General features: G+C 41.2%; 1 protein-coding gene across 3 annotated transcripts in view; it reads right to left on the bottom strand.

The window, feature by feature from the left end:
• LOC125461914 (uncharacterized) overlaps nucleotides 1-27,522 on the bottom strand; it is a 234,408-nt gene that overhangs the window by 106,995 nt on the left and 99,891 nt on the right. The window contains exons 10-13 of one of the 3 annotated variants that reach the window (XM_059653064.1): nucleotides 27,359-27,454; nucleotides 19,024-19,155; nucleotides 17,370-17,492; nucleotides 10,797-10,844 (exon numbers count right to left, since the gene is read on the bottom strand). In XM_059653064.1, the coding sequence (XP_059509047.1) occupies nucleotides 10,797-10,844; nucleotides 17,370-17,492; nucleotides 19,024-19,155; nucleotides 27,359-27,454 (399 nt within the window). The remainder of the gene's footprint in view (nucleotides 1-10,796; nucleotides 10,845-17,369; nucleotides 17,493-19,023; nucleotides 19,156-27,358; nucleotides 27,455-27,522) is intronic. The other 2 variants (XM_059653065.1, XM_059653066.1) reach the window with 2 other exon arrangements.

The raw sequence follows: 27,522 nt of genomic DNA, 5'->3' as shown, positions 1-27,522 counted from the left end.
ATGGCTCCAAGCCTACTCCAGAAAACTGAGTAAATGATCTAGACCAATACTTGATCACAACTCTAAGGAACCAGTACACCATCAGAGGCAGTCTCTTTTGAATCAGCTGTTACACTGAGGGTCTTGCCTGCCCTCATGTTTATGTATAAATGCAATTAGAACATTCAAGCATAAGGGAGTCACTCATTCTCCTGGGTCACAGTAATTCCTCAATCAATATCACTAATAACAGATAATACTGCTGTTCCTGAGCACAAATTGGCTGCTCGATTTTCTTCCTTTATGACTGTGACTGCCATACAAAAGTGATTGCAAAGTGTTTTCAATTCACACAAAACCATAATAGAGATTAGATAAATGCAACATGTTTTCATAACCCTGATGTTCACTACGGATTTTGAACAAAGTACAGTTTAACTTGATAGTATTCTGCCACATTCCCCGACTGATCTCAGACCCTTTAAAAATCTTTTCATGCATTTACAGCTTGGCTGTTCCCTTCAGACATTTTTTTGTATTCAAAGCATTAATATAATTTACAAAAATGGTTCCAACCAGCAAGCACTCTGGATCTGCAACAACATTTGTAACATTGCTTGCAAATGCTCTCCGATTTCAACTTGTCTTTGAATCCAATTTCTGAACTCTACTTTGTTCTAATTAAATTTCAATGACAGTGGCTTGGAGGAATTTATCTGCAATTTCCACCAGGAATGGGAGAAAGCATGGAGAGAAAAATCTCAAGCAATGCCCTAGTTTGAGAATTAGAATTAGACTCGGGTGAGAAGTTGCATTTAAGGAATATTAATATCCCAAATTCAAAACCAACATAGCTTCCTTATCCGTAGTAAAATGCTAAGACATTGCATCTTTGAGTGTGAAGCCATACTATATTCGCTTTCCAAACATGAAAATAAAATGATAATGACCTAGCTTGGCTGACTGGCCTTTTGTTAAACAATTGTCTTGTGTTTTTATTTTGTTATGACTATAAAAGAAGGTTTATGAAAATCCTTCATTAGACAATGGTTTTCTGATTGGCTATGCATGATATGACAGAAGCAAGTGGGACTTCTCCCAGAAATTTCGGGTTTAAAAGGCACAATGCTGCAGCTTCTGTAATTGTTTCATTGCATACAACTATTTCCCTTCTAACATAAAACCAAACATTTATTCACTGGTACAATCATTACATTGAATCTTCACATCAAGCAATGAAATATATAAGTGCTCCCCACACTTGTCATTAGCTCACTTCACTGGAAGTACAGAGGTCATGAGTACTGGACTGAGTTAACAGAGAGTATTATTGGTTCATATCTACACAAACACAGTCATTACATTATAGGTCACAAAAGTCACTGTGATTTGAAGTCTTCATTGTAGCTCCATTCAGTACAAAGAACCCTGATTAATTGAGCAAAATATTTAGGGTTATCCTTCAGGACAATGCTATTTATTCAAAAGCAAAATGACCCTGTCTGGAGCTGATCTTCAATGACATTTCTAGACGCATTTTTAAATAGATTTTATATGCATTTGAGCAAATCTGCGAATGAAAAAGATGGTCAAAAGGAAAGGATCAATATGCAAGGCCTAGTTCTGTACAGTGGCAGTGGCAATCAGTTGTTCTATTTTCTCACTTCATAAATAACTTGACAAGTGCCCATGTAAGACAATAGAGAAGAAAAATTGTCCTGATAAGTGTTAGTGTCAGTAAATGTAAGAGCACTAAATGGACTGGAATCAGCATTCTTTGCCCCAGACAGTCCTAATAGTATATTCTTTCATTAGTTACACGCAGCCTGAAGGGGTGGTTTTGTGAGCAAGTTTTTGTTCACCTACGGCTGCAATAAAGAAAGGATATAGCTTCAAAATGGTAAAACACTGCACAAATAATCTTTTGTGTCATCATACTCACCATGATTCAAAGTCAGTCATCACCTGCTCAACATAAAGCCCAGAAGAAGACAATGATGTTTCCATATTTATTTCAGATTTCAAGTCACCCATTGAACTAACAGCTGCTTCTAGCTGTGCTTCTGCTGCATGTGTGGCAGCATCAAGATCTTAAACAGAGAGCTTGTGGATTTTCAGTTAACTTTGTGTAGATTGAAACTTAGCACATGTGAACGTACAGAGAAAAGAAAATCGTAAGGATGTTATTCAATGTCTTTTGAGATGTTCTATTTGGTGTGTATTCAAGTGACTCTAGCTTTGCAGTGCAGTTAAGCTAAGCATATAGTCAGCACTGCAATGACTAAAAAAAAAATGCAGGGACTTGATTCTAAATAATCCTATTCATAAAGCATCAATGAAGGGCACAGTCCCCTTCTCTTGAAAAGCAACTAAGAGAGTCCACCAGCATCAATGTGCAGCTCCACAAAAGAACAGGACAGGTCTCGGAGATACCACTATGGTAATTAAGCATTTTAAAACCAAAGCAGACCTAATTCAGCCTCAGATCATTCAGCATTTCTGACATACAAATAATAAATATAATTCATAGGTTACAGCAATCTTATGTTTAGTTCCAGTTCAGAAATTACAATAATGCCATTGAAGATACAAAATATTGTCCTTCAGCGATAGCATATTGTTATTTCAGGGTACTACAGGCTTGACGAAAAGCCAGGGGCATTGCTAGCTGCTCGGACTAACTACACTGTGATGGCTGATGATGGTGCTGGCCTCGTGAATGAGGTGGGGGACTAAGGACAAAAAGCAAAACAAAAAAAGAATGATGCAGACTCACATAGCCTCTGAAGGTTCCTGATTCAGGCTGCTTGCCTGCCCTTGCTGCACAGACTGGGAGCCTCCCATCCTTGGCTTGCCCCTGTACAGAAGCTCCAAGCAGGGCCAGCCTCCTTGTTAGCTCCACCGCGAAAAGCCCTGAGAGGTCTGACTGTAGGGCTGCGATACTGCACTGCAGATGGGAACAGCTGCTTGCATTAGTGACAGTATTACTGTAGCGGCTGGTTCTGATCTCTGAACGGCTGCCAGCTCTTGGCATCAAGATTACTAGAGAATTTCCTGACTATTATCGGGTACACAACAATGATGTGCTCAGTCAGTCATCGACAAAAGCTAACACTGCAACAAACCCACACATAGAAAACAATTAATAAGATGACAAAACACAGGATAAGATGACTCCTCCCTATAAGCAAATTACCAGCTCCCTGAAGAGGTACATGAAGCAGGTCAGATACATTGTTCATCGTACACAATTTGTATGTTAAATCAATTCATTTCAGTGCCAAAGTATAATTTCTTGCTTTTGCCCGGAACTATCAATTGTATACTGATTATTTGTTCTCACAAGCATAGCAGAGTGGAGATATATTTCCCACAATTATGCATCCCTTTCCAAAATGGAATATTCCGACAAGGGAAGTAGACAGTACTCCAACAGGAGCCAACACATACACTGAGAGAATTGGAGGTATTTCATCTGTCGTATTTAACTCATTGACTACTGTTGCCAAGGAAACCCAATTAACAAGTCCCGCATGAAGAATCCCTGATTATTGTTCAGATTTAAAGGGCCATTGTTCAAAAATACATTTGGCAAGTGTTTTCTTTGTTAATGAGGGGGGTCAGCAACTGCAGCAATTCTACTATAACGGCTTCACACACAACGATTGCAGTGTATAGAATTCAGATAACTGCTTTGGAGAAGAAATTGCTTTTTTTAAAACATGCAACAAACTCTGTTTAAACTGGATAACTTTATCATGGGACAAAACCTCTTCTGATGGCTAATTTCCTGATGGGAGTACTCAGGTTAATGCTTCTGATAAAAGCAGGGCAAAGGGGGTGCAGTTAAAAACATCACTCATTTAGTTTTAAGTCATTGCACGTGAGCCTTGGTCAAATTTTTTTTCATCAAGTGGTCTTTAAACCATTCAAACTTGAAAGCTTCAGGTGTAATCAATCATCTGACCTGAATTGAATGGGCTCAACCAGGGCAGTGGTAAGTACGCTCCTGCAACTGACAACAGTATCCTAGGTAAGGAAGGAATCACAAAGAAGAATGGTCATTTGCCAACTAAAGATGAATATAGCTTTACACATCAACCTAGGATAGGGAAAAAAGCATTGGTGCTGGCGTGAAGAGGGGAGAGATCCAGGTTGCAGGACACAATCATGTCAATTGTGGAAGAACTATCTTCATGTCATGGAAGTTAGTAGGTAGCAATGATTAATTTACATTTAACTTTAATGAAACAGACTAATCCTCACAGTGTAAAACAATAAGCACTTTAATTACTTATGCCACAAAATCAAAAATGTCCCAGTCAGAGGCTATGGTAAGTAAAGGAATTCTAATTGTGACAGTTATCAGATAGACAATCTGAACAGAGCTATAGTAATTGTGTGAAAGGTGACGTCAAGGAGCAGGAAGTTGGTCAGAGATTGCCTCTGGCAGATCCGAGCATTTAAATGTTTAAAAACTGTATCCTGTCAGGCCTCTCACAACTGGTAACATAGCCTTCTCTCAACCAGCACTGGCAATATTAAAAATAACACAACAGCAAATTCTTGGGACTGAATTCACTGCGAGCTTTGGTGAAAAGAAGATGATCATCTGGATGAGCTATATTTATGGTGATGAAACCCCTCATAGGAGGGTAGCAGTTTATTTAAACTACATTGGGAAGGTGGTCTTGAACTACTGAATTTGTGAAACACTGATTACTTCCGGAGAGTTTTTGACATTTAGTTTACTTTGTGAAATTTTGTCCCATGTATTTGCCAGAAATAAACGACACTGGTGCAAGCAGAATTCTGGAGATGGGATTAGAGAGGCGATTCCTTGTGTTTTGTGGAAGAAAAGATGGATAAAAATGGATGGCAGATATACAGAAAAACATACATACCAACAAGGTGCAGGAGTTGGCCTTTTGCCCCCTTGAGCCTTCTCTGCCAATTAATATGATCATGGCTGATCTGATTGCAAGCTTAAAACCACATTCCTCCCAACCCCTAATATCATTTCATCACTTGCTTAGCAAATATTTATCAACCTCTTCTGTAAAAATACTCAAAAACTACACTTTCACTATCTTTTCAGGACAAGAATTCCAAACAGTCACCACAACGTAGGAGAAACCTTATAGGCCTCTGAGCGACATAGGTTGTCATGAGATTTGTGGCAGAAACAGACAAGAATTCCAAAGGTCTAGTTCAATTTCAGAACCATCTTGTTCTACCTTCACAAGCAGTGCAACAAGATTCTCATCAGGCAGGGGCAAGTTGCCCTTTAAGGAAATTATTGCTTGTTGATGGCCTGATATGCCTCATTAATATTCAGGCTTTTATCTTACCAAACTTGCCAATAAATTAGATGTCAAGAAAACTCGACACAGAAGCCACAATGGGTACCTGGTGGATTCAGCTTGCTGTTCACTTCAAACAACTTCCAAGCTGCATTCAGTCAAACTGCATCTCAAATAAAAGGGGCATAATCTACAGGCACACTCCCCTCGTCCACAGACATTGACATCTGGCATCTACCAACCCATCATGGCCATCATAATTCTTTGCCGATATACTTGCAGGCTGCTCAGAAAGCAAAGACTTACATTGCAGGCAGTACTGACAATTTGCATTGTGAAGCTGCAGCTGGGAAACTTTGCGCATATCGGCAGGAACCCAACTCACAGTTTGGACTGGGCTGCATTTCAGGACTGTTCACTTTTTGTGTTAATGCTCACTTACTTAATGCCTACCTTACTCACTCGTACCATTCATCCGTGACTTGTGATGCATTGCCATGCCATGCTCGTTAGCGTATTGGTGATTTTGCCAGAGAAAAAGGTTGGCACTACTGCCGTATTGAGATGGTCTTTAGGCAGGCTGCTTATCAGGCCCAAACATTCAGCCTGTGCACTGACTGAGGATCATATCTCTGGGATGTGAAGAAACTGTGCAAGCACAGTGAAGAATCACATATTTGTTGAACTGGCATAACTGCCTGCCTGGGCACATTTTCATGGATTTTAAAGGTGAACAGTTCTTGAATTTTTTGGTTAAGCCATTGATCTGAGTCTTAGAATAGATTCTAAGAGGAAATGAATAAGCTTCTTGTCAAGAGAGGTGATTCCTCTGCCAATGCGATCGAAAAATTTCAGAAACCCAAATAAAATAAAGCAAGAACTGTTCAGAGACAGTATGAAAGCTATCTAGGCTTTGAAGTTTCATGGTCAGGAGATTCCACTTGTCCCTTATCTGAGTGTCTCACCAGCAAAGAGAAGTTGGCAAAAAGTTGAGTTAACCCATTTGTGAAAATACATCTGTGCTCACAGTTGAAGGTGATTTTCGGGTGGATTTGAAACATTAAATGCTTTTGACCCTTCTTTAGGTTATTGTTTGCACTATGTTGCCAACCTCTCCAGTAAGGGCATAACTATGGTGAATGCAAGTAAATGTGATGTTTATCAGCCATCAATTCAGCTGATAACTGAATGAATCCATGAATTTTTTTTGTCTCATTGATGTGTGCCTCATTACTGAGAAGGTTTGGAATACTGTGCTAGACCGCTGCACCATCTCTTTTCAGGAGGATCTGGCACATTATCTGCCACTCAGGTACTTGAAGGGTCAGAAGCAGACCCAGGAACCAAGGACCCAGAGAGTCAAGCCCTGCCCATTGGGTGCTAGCAGTTCTTCTATACACAGTTCCACCTGCAGGAGAGGCAGTGGCTTCATTTGGTATTACAGCACACAAAGTCTCAGATTGCTTAGGGCCACAGGCAAAAGGTGAGTGATTGTGGTAAGGCGCTCACTGAGCGTGGGGTCGCACAGCAAGAAAACCACCAGGATCGGGAGGAAGGTGGCTCACAATGGGCTACACCTTCCAATGCCAGGTCCCCTGATTAGGTATTGCTTGCTTTTGAATGAGGGACTTCCTTTGGAGCCAGCACACATCCCAAATGATGACCCCCACCCCACCCCATCCACCTACAGCTGGGTTAATACCAGTGACAACAGGTTGAGGCTCAAGTGGAAATCACAGCCATGGATTTAGTCAGGCTGGAGCTGGGAAGGTAGAATGGCACTACCTCCACCAAACACACAACTGGAAATGGCCCAAAATTCTGCCTACTGTTCAGGGTCAGAGTATTACTGAGAGGAGCTATGAGACCACTCCAACTCCAGCACACAATCCTGAGTCCAGGGTATCCAAAAAGGTGGAAACATGAACATTCAGGTCAATTGGGATTTGTAAATTAGCATCACACAAGCCAATGTAGCTTCTCAGGTGATTATTTTCCAACTGTGCTCTGGGTATTTAGAGCACGCAGAAATCAAGCATTGTTTCTCAGAGTACAAGACTGTCTCTTCAACTCAGATTCTTGACTCTCTCAGCTACAGAACAAAGGTGGTGTTTCAGGTCCCAAAGTGTTGAGCATCATTACTCAAAACTTTAAAAGTTCTAAAATCAGGAATCCCTCTTTATATATTGTTCACAGCAGTTTTGAGGAAGGGAGACCAGACCCGAAACGTTAACTCTGTTTTTCCCCTTCACAGATGCTGCCAGGCCTGCTGAGCTTTTCCAGCAATTTCTGTTTTCTTCTCTCTCCATGGATGCTGCCTGACCTGCTTTGATTGCCAGTCTTTTTTTGTTTTCCTTACCCTGTTCAAACACCTGAACTGAGCTATCATATGTTATTCGATTGTCAGACACACATTTTCTGTCTATGTAAACAGGAAGGTGGACGAACACAGCAAGCCAGGCAGTACCTGGAGGAAAAGGAGAAGCTAATGTTTCAGATATTACCCTTCTTCAGGGCTGGATGTGGGATTAGGGGGAGCTGCAGATAAATAGGGGGGTTAGTGGAATGGTGGTTATCGATGAATGCTGGTAGTAGGTATTGAAGACCATGACGCAGCAAATCAGAATGCAAATTTGAAAAAAAAATCCAATGTATTATCCTCAAACACTTCTGACAACTCCATTTAAATCCCACCACCTGACACATCTTCCACTTCCCACCCCTCTCTGCTTTCTGTAAAGGCCATTCCCTTGGCCACTCCTTAATTCGTGGCACATTCCCCACCAGCCACTCCAACCTGGTACAACACTGACCCACACACCAACTCACTCACCTCCATCCGGGGCCCTAAACAGTCCTTTCAGGTAAGACAGAGCTTCACCTGTATCTCCTTCAACCCTAGTCTATTGCATCTGGTGCTCCCAAAACAGAGAAGACCACATCAGTGAGATTAGGTGACCATTTCGCTGAGCATTTTTGCCTGGCCCATAATGGCCAGCCTAACCTTCTAGTCACTGCCATTTCAACCCTCCCTCCCCCAACTCCAACACCCCCAACTCACTCGCCCTCCGACATGTCTGTCTTCGGCATCCTCCAATGTCACAGTGACTCAGAATGCAAATTTGAAGAACCCCACCTTATCCTCTGCCTGGGCACATCCTCCAGCCCAGAGGACTCACCATTTAGTTCTCCAATTTCAAATAACGCTCTGACCCATCCCCTGCCTCCCTTCCTTCCATTCCACCTTTTGGCCGTCCCTTCCAGCCACCAACCGGATTCATCCCTCCCATCAACCAACCAGATCATACCTACTACCAGTGCCACTTATCACCATGATTCTCCCTCCACCCCTCTCTATCTGTAGCTCTCCCTACCTCCACATTCAGTTCTGAAGAAGGGTAATACCTCAAACGTTGACTTCTCCTTTCTTCCAGATGCTGCCTGGCTTGCTGTGTTCTTCCAGACTGCTGTTTGTCTGCCATGCATTCCAGCATTTGCAGTTTTGTTTTACTCTAAACACAGTTTCTATCTGCCCGTTACCTCAAGATGAGGGAATAGAGTTCCTGTTGGGAGAGCGTCTTGGGATCCTAAACAAGGCAAATGTTATTATCAGCACATCTCTCACAAATATCTCCTTAGCACCACCATAAAAATGGAAGTACTCTTGCTCTTGGTCCGTCCTATCTAGGTTTGCAGTCAAGAAGGATTGAGAAAGTCCTGTAAGGTGATCATTCCAGCTCCCTGCTGAAAGTAAGCTCCTCACTCAAGATGGATGCATAACACAAAATGAACGCGGCCAACCATGGGAAGTCTGATGAGTTCAGCTCAGCAAACACACAAATTGTCATTTTCCCCATCCCTCACTGAAACCATAGAACCGGGAAATTGGTCCCCAGAGGAACGGAGTTCTTATCCAATTAACTCATTACTACCTGTCTTTCAATTAATTTACTTTCACTATTTTTGCTTTGTTTTGGCATAGATAAATTCAGCGATAACATTTTTTAACCAATTGGCTAATTCAGTTGGAATAAAAACATTTTGGTGTCCATGGAAACCACTTATACTTTGTGTGTGAAAGCAAGTGCAATCATATAACTACTCAAATCATATTCAGGAGCGATTCCACGTTACGACCAAACAACGGCAAACGTACAAACATGTTAAGTTACGTGTGTGATCTCATCCATCAACGATTAAGTAAACATCATTAGAGAGGCTAGACTATCAAATAATTGTGAGTAAAGAAAGCTGTTCCCTAAAGCAGGCATAATGTGATGGAGGTTGATCAAGAGGAGTTAAAAAATGATGTGGTCCTTTGAATCAAGTATATGAAAATAAAATCCTTTGTTGTTGGTCTTTTAAACGAGGTGTCTACAGTAATAGACAGACAAAGGCATATTACCAGGCCTGCATATTCGACAGATTAGGATTCTTGGTGATCATGACAGGCAAACAAAATAAGTCAGAATGACCATTCACCAGGAAGCTAATCATTTATGGTAATAACTCCTCGTAATATTTTCCTGATGATCCTGTTCATTTTTAACTGAAAAAAATGTATTCATTGATCATGTGTGTGAATAAAGTCCCTCTCTGGCTCTATTACATGCATGTAAAAATCAATGGATTAGGGCTAAGGCAAAAGCTCGAGTGAAATCCATTCCATTCAAAGTCAAACAATATTTTTAATATTCAGATGAGTACTTGCTCTTTTAAAATAATTGAGACTTATCTACAAAGGAGTTTAAATTTAATATGAACTGAAGCATTTGCAAAGAAATCACATTAATAAGAGCAGTGTAATTTATTGACATATCACAGTTTGCTGAATTACATTTCAAAACAGAGATGAGAAGAGATGATTGTGCACACAGGCTGTTTGGCTGCTGCTGCCTCACGTCAGGGGTCTGTCAGACTGCAGAAAGGATGTCTCGCCTTCGTGCATGTTAACCCTTTGATGACTTCATCTAGATATCTGGGCTGCAGCTTTTCTTTTCTCGATTGGCCTAAAAAATCCAACTTGATCTGCAGTTTTATACACATCCTATTCTTCTATCTTGTAAGCTGTTTTACACGCTTACAAAGAAGCTTATTTGCACTTGTTACAGCCAACAGATTGAATTTTAAAAGCTGTGAAATTGTATTTTGGATATCGTTAAGGATCCTATAGTAGTGAACTGGTGTCTCATGTTGTATCTGCGCATGCATGGATTCCATTTTGTTGCTATGCATAATCACTCTAGTGGTTCAATTATAGAATTGTCTTGTGTGTTTCTTAAGTGTTAAAGGTAGCAGAAAAGCGCACTGGGATTCCAGTGGGATGGGTGGGTGGTTTGACCTTCAGCCTGCTAATTGGCAAAGAACACTGACAAATGTGATCTGGTGGCAAAGTAGAGAGTGCCCACATATTTGAAAGCAAAAGTTAAGCACACATTACAAACGTTCTTTTTTATTTGCAGAAGGGGTGCACAATGTCAGAGAGAAAAATAGTATGAAACTTAGCTATTTTACCAGCCACTGAGGTGGTCCCGGAGTTTTCTGCCAAAGATTGGAGTCAGCCTATAGGTTAAAGCAAAGTTGGACAAAATTCCTTTGTTAGCAAGATTGCAAGGGCTCATATCTGTAACTGTTGCAAAGGGTGCCGAGGGGCTGCAGGGGGTTTCGGGTGTATAAGCAGGGGAAGCTGGAATGAAGGTAGTATTATGACTTTGGAGTTTTTTTGACTTCAGGATGGAAATGATGCCTCTATGTTGAGAGGTCAACCGTTTAAACACTGGTTTACATCTTCCAATGCTTTCGGTGCCTATTTTGAGCAAGTGTATGGCTACAAACTAACCTTCAAAAGGATAGAGATGCTACAACTTCTCCAATTTAGTTTCTGCCACTGCACATGAAAACTCTGTTGCCTTTGAGGAGGAACAGGCAGCCTCAGAGGGTGCAGTGCCGCATCCTTCCTCTATATCTAGTACTAGTTCAGGTGAAAATCAACACAGTGGGTAAACATGGCTCGACTGTAAAACAAAGGCACACTGGTAATGCAACTTACAGTTGCAAGAGCAGCAGATAAAGATGGAGATAGTGCAGGCATTCGGTACTTAGAGGTTTCCTGGAGTCAACCTGGATGTTGAGTCCCTATCTGACAATGAAACTCTGGAGTTGTCCACCAGGCAGATGATGTTGGACATATAATACGGGAGATTCCAATGGGTTGGGGAGTTCTTGCAGACCACGAGCACTGTGGCCACCTGAGCTTTCGATCAAATAGCTTTCTCCATCGAGAAACCGGTGACATCCATGAAGGCCCAAACCCAGCAGCTCACTGATCAGATTTTGGATATGCGCGCTAACCTAGGAGCTCTATCACCCAGGTCCAGGGCGATAGGAAGCTGAGGAGCCCAGTTTCTCTCAAACCAGGAAGGGTCAAATGGAAGTACAAGAAGCAGATGAGCAGCTGCTACTACCATTGGGGGCTATTTCTTAGAATAGCAGGGTTAAGCGAACCAATCACTTACATCTCATTCATTTTTCCCTTTTGATTTACCCCTGAACTGTGTCGGTTTGTCTGTTCGTCTCAGTGAGAGTGGGAACCAGAGTTAAAGAAGATTGTGTTTAAAGCTTAGATATTAACGAGATTACCTTGTGATTTAACTGTGATCTGCTAAATATATTGGTGATAAATTGTTAAATCTTTTATTCATGCTGCAAAGTGCAGTGCCCTGATGTGGCCTTGGTGTTTATGCCTGGGAGATAATCGGAGTAGGCATCAAGGACCAGGAAGCTGTTATTGAATGGGAGACACCGAACATTATCATCTTCTGAGTATCAGAGTAATTCTTACTTCCTGGTATTGGTTATTCACAAAGTTTTGAAATGGCAATTTTCAAAATCTGGTTAGGAACCACAGGGGTCAATTTTGAGGATCATTGAGTATTTTGATTTTACTGCATTGTGAATACAGGGTGGCTGGTTTGATTTGGTCATCTGTCTCTATGTTAATAACATATGGGCATTTGCATTTGTGGGGTTTCAGCTTCATAGAGTCCACACCGATCCTCTAACAAGCATCCCACCAAAACTAACTGCTTCATGTTGTGTGAGATTAACAAGGCATAGAGATGGACAAACACAGCAGGCCAAGTAGCATCAGAGGAGCAGGAAGGCTGACGTTTCAGGTCTGGACCCTTCTTCACTCCAGCATCTGCAGTTCCTAGTATCTCTGCTTCAAATTGCGTGGTAACTTGCAGTGCCCTGATGTGGCCTTGGTGTTTATGCCTGGGAAATAATCGGAGAAGGCATCAAGGACCAGGAAGCTGTTATTGAATGGGAGACACTGTACATTATCATCTTCTGAGTATCAGAGTAATTCTTACTTCCTGGGCAACAGACTGTTCTGTGGACCAGATTGCACAGCTACTCTGATTGGGTAGCACTGTGGCTCAGTGGTTAGCATTATTGCCTCACAGCACCAGGGATCTGTGTTCAACTCCACCCTCGGGTGACTGTCTTTGTGAAGTTTACACATTCTCCCTATATCTGCATGGATTTCCTCCAAATGTTCCAGTTTCTCCCCACAGTCCAAAGATGTGCAGCAAAAGTGGATTGGGCACGGAAAATGCAAGTTACAGGCATAGAGTAGGGGACTAGGGCTGGGTCTGGGTGGGATGGTCTTTGGAGGGTCAATGTGAACTTGATGGGCTGAATGACCTGTTTCCCCACTATAGAGATTCTATGATTCAATGATTCTATCGAGTGCAAATCAACTTCCTCTTCAGGGAACCTGGGCTTCTCCACCAGTTCCAGTTCCTCTCTGGAGGGCAAGGTTGTACCATGTACAGTAAGCAATGACACTTCCACAGGCACACGTTACAGGGGACAATGTGATCTGTGCAGAAGCATCTTAACCAATGGGTCCGCTCGTTGAAGGACCTGTTTGATAGGCGGCTTTCATCATATCCATGCTTGGCCCACATTACAAGTTTAAATTCCAGGCCTATGACTGATGTTAAGTACCCCATTGTAACTTCAACTCCCTTCTGCTAATTTCTAAATTGTGATCTAATTGCTGAAGAAGCTACACTCAGATGTGCCGCTATCTGCATTTCAGTAACTGGCCGCCAGAAAACTGAGAAACTTAAAACTACAGGGGTGTTCTAACTAATGGGAAGTGCAGTTAAATGTCCTGTACATTATGGTCCATTTTATGATGTTGCAAAACGTTTTATAGATGACCTTAAGAGGGCCTAATAAAAGGAATGCCTGGGACAATGCTTTTAATTTAAAGTATTACTATTTGCCTTTAAAGAAAACAGGATTTTCTTTCTGCTCTGAAAAATGCCCTCTTTAAAAATATGCAAAGAATCTCATTTTCCACTTTAACTTCTAACCTTCTGCACCACGGGCAGCACGGTGGCACAGTGGTTAGCACCGCTGCCTCACAGCACCACGGACCTGTGTTAATTCCACTCTTGGGTGACTGCCTGTATGGAATTTGTTTATTCCTTCTATGTCTGCATAGGTTTCACTGAGTGTGCTAGTTTCTTCCCACAATCCAAAGATGTGCAGGCTGCATGGGTTGGCCAGGCTACATTGCCTGAAGTGTCCAGGGATACGTAGGCTAGGTGCATTAGCGATAGGAAATGCAGGGTTTACGGGGATAGGATGGGGGATGGTTAGGCCTGGGTGAGGTCTCTAAAAGGGGGTCATCGAAGACCAGATGGGCTGAATGGCCTCTTTCCACACTGTAGGGATTGTATGTGAAGTGGGACCTCACATTTTGACGTCTCATGTCCAGTCAGGATTTCACCTCTCCCAAAAGGTACTGAAAAATGCCTAACTAAAGCCATTTCTCTCTATAACAATGATGTTCATAATCATTCATTGCCCCCGGTGTAACCATTCACTTCAAATGCTCTTCTCCCTTTGTGCTCCATGAAACCGCTGCCTCTTCGGTACCATTCTCACCTAGCTAATCACAGACAGAACACCTGTACAAATGGTTTATTTAATTTCTTAGCAGTTCCCTTCAGAGTGCTCATTTTCTTCCCAGCCTACACAATCCCCTTCAACATCACTTGTAGATATGGTATCAGTTTCTATTCTTATGCTACAACACTGAGTTGTGTCCCTCCAACTTTCTGTTGCCTCTGTTGTCAGACTGGAATGAGTTTTAACACCTTCCATCAAAATATTGTGGAGACCAAAGCCATCAATGGGCCTTGCAGGGCCATTAGGAAAGAGAAGAAAAGTAGCACCAATTGAAGCAGTATTAGCTTCTCCTTTCTTAAATAGAAATAGATTCACCAGTCTTCCATCTTCATTTCAAGCTGTGCCATCTTTGGAGACTAAATTCCAACAGTACAGTTTTGTTTAAATCAGAAGTGTGTCTGGCACATATACCCAATAGTCTGAACCTTAGTGGATGAATAATAGGATGGTTGTCCGCATTCCCTATTACTACTGGGCAAATCAGGCAGCAAAATCTGTTATCTACTGACACACTGTTAAATACAGAAATCCAGGTAATCATGCCCACCTCCTTCACGTGCTGCACCCTTCTCTTAGGCTGTCCTTCAGGATTGAGAATGGCTTTTTCTGTTTGGATTTGATGAGTTCTGAGGTAGCTGATAAACCCAATGGGAAGTCTCCAGACTCTGTCACATGTGAGGTGAATATTGTTTGAAAAGCTCACCAAAATATTCCACCACAGAATTGAAAAATGAACATATTTTTCACAATCTTGCAGTTGATCTTAAACAATGGAGCAAAGTGGCTACAAGAATGAGTGGCAGAAGACCTTAGTTTTATAGAAGTGTTTAGTGAGATGCTCATTTTCTCATATACTTCAGAGAAGGTGTCAATAATGATCTGCAGCTCAGTTTCTGAATGTGCGCACACTTAATTGTAGGCTACATACTGCAGCTCACTACCTGTGGCTGGAGGCAATCTTAGCCAAGAGAATCTGTTCAATTATCACTTATGACATGAATTTGTACCACTTATCCACAGAACCTGAAGGTGGTCACTGCACTCAGAAATATTAACTCTGTTTTCACGCCACAGATGCTGCCATACCTGCTGAGTTTCTCCAAAGAGTTCTGCTTTCGTTTCAGATCTTCAGCATTCACAGTTCTTTGTTATATTTAAAAGATGTTGAGCTGCTGGGCTGCCTAGCTCCAAGGGAGAAGAAAACAAAGTCCCCAAAGGCAAGGGGCATCCATATGTTCCATTATTAATTTCGGCTGCTAGGCAATTGTCCACAATTCCCAGACTACTGCTTATCTATCTGGAACTGTCTATCTGACATGGAACTACAGTTCGCTACCAAAGGATGAGTTCGTTCCAAATCATAGAATCCGTACAGTGTGGCCAATCGAGTCCCCACCGACCAACCAAAGAGGATCCGACTCTGATCTACCCTATTCCTGTAACCCTGCATTTCCCATGGCTTATCCACCTGATGTGCACACCTCTGGACACTATGGGCAATTTAGCATGGCCAATCCACCTACTCTGCACATCTTTGGACTGTGGGAGGAAACCAGAGCATCCACAGAGACAATGTGCAAACTCCACACTGACAGTTGCTTGAGAGTGGAATTGAATGTGGGTCCCTGACGCTGTGAAGCAGCAGTGCTAACCACTGAGCCACTGCGCCACCCACCAAGATAGATTACCAAGTATGCTTCTCAAGGAATAACCAGAAGAGATACTGTGTACATACCCCCATATTTAGGTTCCTGGGTGATTGACACTTTGAAAGGATTCAGTGTTAAGAATTTTCAGGTTGCAATCACCACCACCATGACTGGCAGGTCTTCTAGCAGTGGCTGTGGTGTAAGATCTTCATGAAGTTGGTTTCACATTTGTGCAATGGTGGCCTTGAACTCCTCAAAGTACCTGCAGTGACTCCAGCAAAGTGGAGGATGGGAGTGTTTAATGGGTTAGTGCCTTCTCAACCACTGACTTAACCCTCTCATCTCCATGTGCTGCTGCTTCTTATTCCAATGCTCACACGAGAAAAGCCAAAGCCTTTTCAGAATTGCTCCAAGTGAAATGAAGAGCTGGTGGTTGTTGGAGGGGTGCAGGACTAGTCAGAAGCCCAAAGTTATAGGGGTAGCGTTAATCTGAAGTGCAATAAAGAAGGGGTCAAGTGCAAATCCAATTAAAAAAAGACTGTGACAAACACAAGTTGTAAAAATGTTTGCGTAGTCAGGGATACAATTTGGAACTCTTTGCAGCTCTCAAAACCTCACCTGCAGCTAAAGCGAGAACGTGGAGCAGCAGTGTCTGTTTCATAAGGGTCTAAAGATTCCAGCATACTGCACTGATATTTGAGCAGAAATCCTCTGGTTGTACCACCAGGTATGTGACATTCTCCCCGTGTCTGCGTGGGTTTCCTCCGGGTGCTCTGGTTTCCTTCCACAGTCCAAAGATGTGCAGGCTTGGTGGATCGGCCATGCTAAATTGCCCGTCGGATTCAGGGTTGTGTGGGTTATACGGGGATGGGTCTGGGTGGGATGCTTCAAGGGGCGGTGTGGACTTGTTGGGCTGAAGGGCCTGTTTCCACACTATAGGGAATCTAATCTAATCTAATCTAATCTAATCCTTGCAAATAAGCACTCATGATTTGCCTTCCTTAACACCCCAGAGATTTTGAAAAAAATAGCATCTAGCACATTAACCAAATAGTGTAGTCACTTAGGCAGGAATTTCTTCAGGAAATCAGCATATAAATGCTAAAGATACCAAGAAAATTCAAGCCCATAATTTGCATTTCCTTTAACTCAAATGAGCTGAAACAGTCAGAGCAAGGCATGAAACGTCACTGCCTTCACATCTGGACAAGCTCTTGCAATGACAGAACCTACCCACTAGGGTGCACTTCCAACTCAAGAAAGAACAGGGGTCTCCTCAGCTCACCATCAAACTGAAAACACACCTCTCAGTGACACCAAGCACTGGAGTCGGAAAATTGGAAATCAATTCTCAACTTCACTTTACTGATTAACATAATTCTAAAATGGAAAGCCAAAAAAAAAGAGTATCACATAATAAGTTTGTAACTCAAATTTTTACACCACATACCTTACAAGTTCCTGCAGGTCTGTCACATCAACCTGTGGGTTGTTACTCCCTTCAGGTGAAAGGGGTGGTACAAATGAAAGAGCAGGAACAATTGGCTCTTCAGAATCACTTGACAAAGAAACACTGCAAAAATGCAAACATGACCAAGCCTCTCAAAACATGTTCTCTCTTGGTTTCAGTGAACAAAAGTAAGACAACAGTGCAGCCTTTATTGCAAATAGCTACTGATCTACACAGGTAAACCAACAGCCACATCATTTCAACATGATAGAACATCAAGTTGAGTGCATTTATGCATTTTTTTTCATATTTCAAACAGTTTCCATGATGCAAAAATCAGGAATAATCTTGATTCATGCCCTCAGTAACCCCAATGCACACTCAGATCGCTTCAACCATCTGTCACTCTTTTAAATCAGTTTTCTTCTCATTTTGCTTTAACTAAAAGAAAATCTTTGGATGCCAGAAAATCTTTCAATAAAAATTCAACAAATAGCCAGAAGCCCTACCTGATCATAGGGCTGCTTTCTCATGCCAACCAGCGCTGGTTGAATGCCTGCACCAGCTGACATTACCATTAAGGTCTATCATTATCAACCTCCCACTCCCGCCCCCCCCTGCCCACCTCTTCCCCGGAGGTGTGCCCATCCTCAGGTTAAAATGACCATCAGTCATCTCTTGCTCTCTAATGACAGAGTAGGCCTATAATCTGGCAAGCTATGGCAATGTTATTGTCAGAGAGAGGTGACTTGTGGTGGTTTAACCTGTGGATTACCACACCGTCAGCCAAGAGGATGGGTTAAGTAGGAGTGTTCTTTATGGAACCCTCCACAGGGGCATGAACTAATGCTGTTGATGTCCCTTTGTACTGCAAATCAGCCATCCCGCCAACGAAGCTTACCAACTCCCAAAGTCAAGAAGTAACTCTCTATTGAATATTATCCTTTTGAAAGGCCCAGACGTAAAAATGTTTTCGGGGCTAACCTTTGATGCATTTCGGCAGACAGTGACTATTTGCAAACAATACAGGACTGAACAGCACCAGATATCATCCAAGTGACGTGTTAGAGCCATGCCCATCATTTTCCTTGAACAATCACCCTGCCAGGATCTTTGGGTCAGTCAGTATACACAATGACCCTGAGAGTAAAACCAACAATTTGGATTCTGATTTTCAATGGAGACTGGAATTGGTTAATTATGGCCTCAAAGTTGCACTAATGGATAGTAGAAAAACTGGCACAAATCTCCTAGTCCTCAACCATAGCACCCTGAGGTGCTTGCTGTTATTGAAAGTTTCAGAAAACTAATTGACACCCAAATATTGAAGATAAGGTACATTAGAAATAGCTTCATGGATGCACATGACCATGACCCCAACTGTCCCCCACTCCACAGAGATGTGTTAATTTAAAATTAGGTTATTTGGCCAATATTGATGCTTTCTTTTAGACTGATTGAATTCGAGCTGTTCCTGATAGGAACGAAGCTCAAAATATCACACATGAACTGCCAGCAGTTAGCACCTGCATCCTCGTTGTCTGCCCCAAGCTGCCTCTCATTTAACTAAGGGGAGTGGGGAGGGTGCAGATGTTGAAAGCATTTGGCTGTCCTTGAGAGCCTCATACCCAATTCTATTTTACACATGGCGTACCTGACAAGGTGTTTTTGTTGCCCTGTTACGTCAGTGGTTGTTTTATCTGCATCATCAGATTGCAAAGGTGCAAGTGGAAGAGGTAGAGGAAGAGGAGGAACTGGCTGTTCACATTCAGAAGGCACCGGAACACTGAAAAGTGAGAAACACAATCAATAGCATTTCCCAGTACATATTCTCTAACAAATAAACTAACGATGTTATAGGTTTACCTTACAGAAATGATTCCACTTGATAAAACATCAACAGCTAGCAATCAGAACATCATTGTGCAATTTAGAAATTTGCACCAATCTATCTCATTTTCACTGAAGTGACAAAATTTGAAATCAAACTTTGCTATCAAAAGCCTTGCATTCCAAGTATTTCGCCTTCAAGACAACACTTGCTGCCTGACTAGTGGCCAAGTCAGACAATTTTCTTTGTTCCCAGGACCAGAAAACTGCTTTTAGGGCTGTGACAGTGTCTAGGAATAAACAAATGATCTGAGCAGACCAAATTTGTGATGCTTTGGTCTGGTCTAATTCCTAGGCTGTTGGTAATTCAAAAGTGCGAAAGGACATGCTGACCCCATTACAAAAAGTCCAGCATTTAACATCAGGCAAGGAGACAAACCATTTTCCATTACTATTATATGGAATTAAAGACACATGACTCACAGGATATTAACCATATTCAGGCAGGAACAATGGGCTGAATCTTACGTTTTTTTGATTGAGCGTCAGATTTGTCAAGTTTCACACAGGGTTTCTCTCCCTGAGGGATGGAGAAATCTGTTGCTCCAGCCTACGAAATTCACCTCATTAACTACCTAACCAATGTCAATGGCACCCCTCTTGCTTAATTCTAACTCCATTCTACCACTTGCCATTCCCAGAAGAACTTGCAACTGACTGGACATCCGCACAAAGATCAGCATCGCTGGTGCCCATGCCATCTTTAAAAGGCTGCTGTGAACCCAGGCAAGAACTGGCATTCCAAAACTGGACTACTCAAAGACAGTCTTTCTGAAGATGTGTAAGAAGGGGGAAATGGTGCTGTGATTCTGAAATTTTTGGTGGATGGAACTGTCCTCTCCTCAGTCCAGCAGAGGCTGCCAAGCCACTAGACTCAAGCATTCTGCTCGGAGGTCATCACCCAGGTTAGTGCAGTCTCTGCACTCTCAAAGAATGGCCAGCAGTGCCACAAGAAGGCCAAATCCATTCTGCTAGGGAAGAGCTCTACTACCACATACTCAATCTCTGCTATTGTAGAGGGCTCATGGTCCGACACTCAAGACTGCCTGCAACAACTTCCCTTCCTTTTGGTTCCCCCCAATGAACCCCTCACAACTAACAATCCATGGCCGCTGTGCTGCCTATTCACTCACCTGGGAATGTGGAACACGGCACTCGCATGGTGGTCTTTCCTCACCATATTTCAATCACACACACCAGCTCCCTAACAGTTGTTCCCTCTACATACACCTCACCTCAATCCTCTCCTCACGATACAGGAGAAAACAGCCCATTATAGTGCATAAAGAGACAGGAGGGATGGAAGGTGGCCTGACATCAGGTTCCCCACCCACTATGTGGAGAGAATTCTGGTCCTCAGAAAACTAGGACTGTTGCTGCAGAGATACCAAGATTTCTAAATGCCACCAACTGAATATGTACGACTTCATATTCGATGTAAATGACAAGTGAGACAAAGCTTGGTGGTGCTGGTGAGTGGGGAGTGGCGACCAGTGAGGAAGATGCAAAGAAGCTTCAGAGTGATTTGGACAAGTTGAGTGAGTGAGCAAAGATGTGGAAGACCAAGTATAATGCAGGTAAATGTGATGTTATCCACTTTGGTATCAAAAATAGGAAAGCAAATTATTATCAGAATGGCAATAGATTAGGTAGCGGGGAGGTGCAATGACTGTGTTAGTTCTACCTCCTGAATTGGCATTATATGCCACACGACTGACCACAACTCATTCCCAGGCTGCAGAAACACACAGCCCGACTGAGAATAACCTAACTGGATGCTTGACTATGGCCATATCGGAGGCTGCCCTTAACACTACGTTAAGATGCAGTGACCCAAGACCTGGTGGCTCCATGGACCTTGGTGAAGACTAATTCTGTAAGGTTTTAGTCAAACTGGAACTTAGTTAAACAATGTATCGAGTTGTCTGACATTGAGATGAGTTTCACAAGATTTCTCACATGATTCTGTCACATTTCTTGCCATAGCCCACATGATTCAGGCCCCTTGTAACAGTCTGCCCAAAATTTTCATTGAGAGTCCCCACCTCATGCAGGTACAATCACTATTACACTTAAATGCCCTCTAAAGGAATCAGGTTACAGCTTTCGCAGAAAGAAACATGAACACTAAGTGTTTTGCACAGTGAAAGGTCCAATAGCTTTGGATAGATCATCTCCTTTAAATGAAACAAGATGTACTGAAGTACCAACATTTGTCTGATTTTCCATTGTATTTATAATTCTCATTTTACTTAATACTTTGAGCAAATAAAAACATTGCAAGTAACTTAAATCGTAAAAAAATCGTCTAAAATGTTTGATGGGAAATTTGAGTCAGCATGAAAGCACCTAGTATATGTGGTCAGGACTGGAGTGATCATATTTTCTGCTAAGTATTTTTTTGATGCCAGTGTTCATTTGCTGTACAGTCACAGGACTCAATACAATCCACATTGTGTCAACTTGTATCTCGGAGGAAAAAATAGTTAAGCATTTGCTTTTGACAAGAATGCTATCTAACTGAACAAACAAGTAGTAAAACCACTTAATCTTAATATGAATTTATCCAGTTCTGCAGGTGACTGTTCATTAACAACCAAATACATAGCAACATCATACATTGGGTAATTCCATAATAAGTATTGAACGAATATACAAATGTTACAGGAATCTAATTTATGTACATTTCAGGGAAATAAAGAATTTCATCAAGAACATATTATCGAAGGGCCAAACCCAAAGGGTTAAGGTCTTGTGTAGTTTTGACACATCCGAGCTGTAGTTGTGTTTTGCTCATGTGCTCAATACCCAGGCTATTGGCCTGAATGAAGACATCTTATATTTGAGAATTGTTGACACAATATATCAACTGTCAGCCATAAAGTCAGATTTCTAAATTTAACCCCAGTATCTGAATTATTTCAAAATCTGGTAACCATCAAGCCTTCCATACTTTGTCCCAACAGAATTCTTTACTTTTTTTTCCATGAAAGCTGAACGCAATGATTGTTTCTCCAAGGAATTGTTATTTAAAGCAGCAGGCATCTGATCTAGCAGAGGCTCCTTTTCCATGAACAAGACACCAGTTAGATTAGCTGTTTGTCCAAATCAGACTCTTCAGTGCAATCCCTAAATCCGTTTCATCAAGTCGGACTTAGGTTCTGCTAACTTTATATACAATTTGTTGAAACTGTCTCATTAAACAATCTATAATTTTCTGAAACCAATCCGCGTAGACATTTAACAGATCATCTTTGTAGATTCAGTCTGCCAGAAATTCCAATCTTCCCTCATTATCCAATTTACTAAAATCCATCTCAGAACATACAGTATTTCCGATTTTAGTTCTTGCAGGAAGTGATATCAGCGAGAATATACTTTTTTCTCAGGTTGGGTTTTGGGTAAGATAGCAATGGAGTAGGGTTCCTTAGCCTGGGGCCTAATCACCCTGTCCTCTTTTCTTTTGTTTCTTTTCTTTTTTTCTGTCTCTTAATTTTTTTCCACTTTAATTCAATTACATCTTGTTGAAGGTCTCGATGGCAGATACAGCATTGACAGTGGCAAGTGGACCCAGTGCAGACTCGTGACACTGGCGAGGAGAGTTTGGGTTCCCAGTGGCTTCTGCTTTGATGAGGCATTTAGAGTGCTGACTCATTCCTGCTGGACAGAGGTATGTCTGGGATCCCAGTAGGACCTGCATCTAGCACAGATTCAAGGAGGAGAGAAAGGAATTGCATTTGGCCTCAGTACGAGACCGGTGTTATCGGTGAGATGAACTCGAAGGCGACTTATGGTGGCACCGAAGCCAAGTTTGGGCCGATGTGGTATCTGGCAGCATCGGTGACATTTGCATTGATGAGGTCCAGCGAGGATTCGTAGCAGCAAGGGAATTGCTGGGGACTGGCTCGTGTCAAAGAGTGGTGATTCTCACTCTAGTGGCATGGCAAAGTGGTCTGGCCACCAGGCCCATGACCCATGGTGAAGCACTTAACAGAAAGGATTTTTGAACACTTTTTCTTGACTTTTCTAGCTTAATATTCTATGTTTTGGCCCATTTTTCTGTGTTTCAAGATGGAGAGTGGTGATATTATGCAAAATTTTTCACAGCATTTTGTAACAAAATACACATGATAGTAAGTAAATCATATCAAATCAAATCAGACACACATGTACATATCAATGTCAATTTTCCACTATTCATGTGGTTGAGACCCAAAGAAAATCAAAAGGTAATCACACTTCAATACTTAAAAAACTTGTTTTCTGCCATTTTCCATATTTGCCACCAGAATTTTAGTTTTAGTTTCGTCTAATAATGACCTAAAGTTCCCAACCTTCAACTTTAGGTAATCACCTCTGTTACTATGTTAAAATATACCTAACTGGTGAAGCATAGAACTGGAGCTTAGACTTAATACATTCAAAAACCTTAAATTTCAAGGGATCTATTAAATATGGTGTCCCACTAATCCAACAACCAAGGTGTCAGTTTATTCCTGTTCAGCTCTTTTATGAAACATCTCTGGAGCAAGTGGGACTTGAACCTGGCCTTTTCGTCCCCTAACGCTCTTTAAAATACTTTTTAAAACCATTTAACTAAAGTAATTAGTATTGGGCCATGAAAGGGGCACTAAATAATACTAAATCTTCTAAAAACATTTTAAAAACTAATGCAAATAATCATTCTCAGAATTGATTGCTTGGTCCTCTATGCCCACAAGTCATGAAAGGTTCAAGCATGCCAGTGGGCACCACACAATCCCTCTCCAAGTACACCCAGATGCATAAAAATGAAATAGGAGGTAGGTAGTCAGGTCCAAAGACTATCTCCATAATATGATCCTCTATACATATTTTCTAATCAACCTGTTCAGTATTGTAATTACACACCTCTGGAGCAGGTGTAACTTGAACCTGGGCCTTCTGCCTCAAAAGTTAAGAACACTACCACTGTGTCACAAAGAGCCCTTAGGGTCCTCTCTGTGTGACTACTAATGACTCCACAATTAATCTCCACCACTTAAATAGAATTAATTATCCATTTAATAGACAATTAACATACAATGGAGGAACTAGACCTGTATGTTTAAAACTGGATGCCATATTCTTCCTGTATCTCCATACTTACAAATCACCCACCATTACTCCTATTGGGTGTTTTGTAGGCAATATCTACAAGAGCCTTTGCAATATCTTTATTCTATGCAAACATTTTCCAAGGTATGATCACCCTTACTGCAGTGATTGTGTTCTATTTTAATCAATGTTGCTGCTTATCCTCCTTTTCCAAATTTGCAGTTTTTTTTAAATTCTGAAAATCTTATAAGCTGGCAATTGTAGCTTCCAGTCGTGCTCAATGTGCATCCAGATCCTTGTAATGGATGCTAACTCTTAAACTTTCATTGCTTGTCATAATTGCATTCATGTACAGTAATTTTATCTGGGTATTTAATCCCCATTCTTATGGATGCATTCATCTTTTAACTTGCAGAGGAAAAATTTCTGTAATGACTATCCTAACAAGTTAAAGTATTTTGCCACACATCCTCTTTAATCTTGCCGATCTGGTTAAGATGCAAACCAACGCATTGAAGCAACCTTGCATGCCCTGAAATGCAGTTCCAATACCCCAGAAATCTGAAGCTCCGCTATCTGCATCATACATCTACTACTTCTTGACAATCCAAATCTTCCGCTTATTGATCCAAGTGCATTACACTAAGAGTTATCCAGCTATGCTGGAGATTCCACTTCTAATCTATAACTTAGCTCAACTAAATCCCTTTTCAGATCCTTTCCACATCATTGGCTTTCACAGAGACAAAGATTACTGGCTATTTACCTTCATAGTTCAGAAGCTTTTGGATTCATTTGGTTGTATTTTGAATCCTAGCTTCTAAGAAGCAACACATCATTTCAGACTTGGAATCACATGCGCAAAAGGATTTATCTAACTCTCTGACAATGCAATTCCATGCAGTAATCACTTAGGTATTCTTTCTGTCTGTTCTCTTTTCCCCCACTGAAACTTTTCAATGTTCTGCAGCCACTCATGAGGGAAAATTTTGAATACTCATCATTCAAAGGATTACTGCCAAGATTATTTTCCAAGATTCATTGATAAATTGACCTTTCCAACTTGAGAGATGTCTTATATTCATGCCAAGCCAGTACAATAATGTTCTGTCCACACTTCAAATCATCATTACATACAAGATTATAACAAAAGAACAAAAGTTACAACTGTTATCATGTATATTCGAGCTTAGGAAGTGCTTTGTTTCCATGGCAACAGTGTATTGTTGAAAAGTATCTTGCTGCCAATCCATTTGTGTGCACTTCAGAGTAACAATGGTTTTATTTAACAAACAGTTCATTATACCCATTAAAATGTATGTAAAGTTTCTCTACCCTACTTCCACCAGATTAAAAATGTACAATTTGGTATTATTCATGTTTTCTGGGCTTGATTTCTATGCTCTGCCTCCTTGCTTGCAATGGTTGATAAATATACACTAGTAATGAACCACTTCAGATTCATTTGACATAAGCTTTGTGAGAAACATGGGACTGACAATATGGCTATACCTCCTATTATGAGATGCAGCAGCCTGGAGTCTGCTCTGTGGACACAAGGGAATATTGTCATCTGGGGTTAAAGGTGCGTATATGGGTCTGAATATCCGTGTATGAGCTCGTGCCTGCGTGTGCTTGCGGATGTTGAGAGCAGGGAAGCATCAGGAGGGTCTGTGAACATTATGGCTGTGGCTTGAGCTTTAGGGTGGATTAAGTTTTCAAAAATTGGTCTGAGACACTTCCCTCCGTGTTACAGGAACGTTTTCACTTGCTACCTATCTTTGAGCAGATAGTACTTTAAAAAGTCATATGGACCCACAGTTGCACAAAAAAAGGCAACAACACTTGTACAGCAGAGAGCCACTCTATATTTGCTGCTGGCATGTGACATTCTGACCTTTATTATGACTGTTGTATGAGACAGTTGGTACCCAGAAAAGGTTATCTGATATCATGCAATAAGCACTGTCCATCAGAATTTAAGGAAAGGCTCATAGGGGAGCTAACAAATGCATTCGAGGTTTCAGTTCTAATGATTCTTGCAGTTAACAGTACCACAAACTTATTCTTAATACTAGCCTGATGCTTTATGTAACCTAGAGGTAATGTAACCATCTATTAAGTACTATTAATAAACCTATTATATTTATCATTATAGAGATTCTCTTCTGCCAAAGACACCATGTGGGCATCCTTTCCCAGTTGATATTAATAATTTAGACTGAAAACAATCAGCATTAGGGTTGGGGTTACCCTAATCCTAACCCTAAATTACTCAAGGCTTCCCAGGTGATTCTAGTGACACAACCAGAATATATACCAATTGGACAGTAAGCCAGATTTTGCCACATAAAACTCATAGGTTTGTCATGCATCAAATGCCTTAATACATTGACAAAATCTCATTGGCTAAGGAACATCTAGGTTACATAAAGCATCGGGCTAGACTTAAGAATAAGTTTGTGATATTGTTAACTGCGGTCTGCACCAGGACCACATTAGGGACTCTCAAATTTTAGTGTCTGCTTAAAAGGAACACAATAAATGGCAATATTAATTTAACAAGAAAAGGAAAAAACTTTCCATTTGACTTGAAACAAATTCACCTTCCATTGTCTTATTTGTACATAGCTAGTGATACCTCTAAGTATTTATTGAAACCAAAATCCAACTTGAGCAGGATATTAGATATACAGTAATTAACATTAATAATGGAGGTCAAAGATACATCCTTACAACTAGAAATCAACAACAAGGTCAAGGACTCTACACTATTAAAAGTCATTGCAGTGCTTTTATGAAATCCACCTGTGAATCAACATCACTACATAGAGCAGTAGGGAGAGAAGGTCACTGGAGCCTTGAGGTACAGCATCACTGATATATAATATTTATGGGCCAATAAAACACATTTTTGTACAGCATTAAAAAAAATGATGACCACAAAATTACAGTGACAGTCAAAGAAAAAATATGCAAAAAAAGGGACGCTGGAGAACACACTTTGTAAATATTTGAAGTACCTTATTGAAATGTGTTCAGCACCAACAACATCTGTGTCACTGGATAAAGGAGGAGCAGGAAGAATTGACTCGGTAACGTCACTGCACACAGTATTGCTGAAAAAAAAAGTTAAACATGAGTGGAACCGCAACTGTTATGGCACAAACACAGTTTTAAATATTCA

This window comes from Stegostoma tigrinum, chromosome 20 (assembly GCF_030684315.1).
Source record: "Stegostoma tigrinum isolate sSteTig4 chromosome 20, sSteTig4.hap1, whole genome shotgun sequence".
Taxonomy (NCBI): domain Eukaryota; kingdom Metazoa; phylum Chordata; class Chondrichthyes; order Orectolobiformes; family Stegostomatidae; genus Stegostoma; species Stegostoma tigrinum.
The sequence above is the reverse complement of the archived record's forward strand: the minus strand, read 5'-3'. Positions and strand labels throughout refer to the sequence as shown.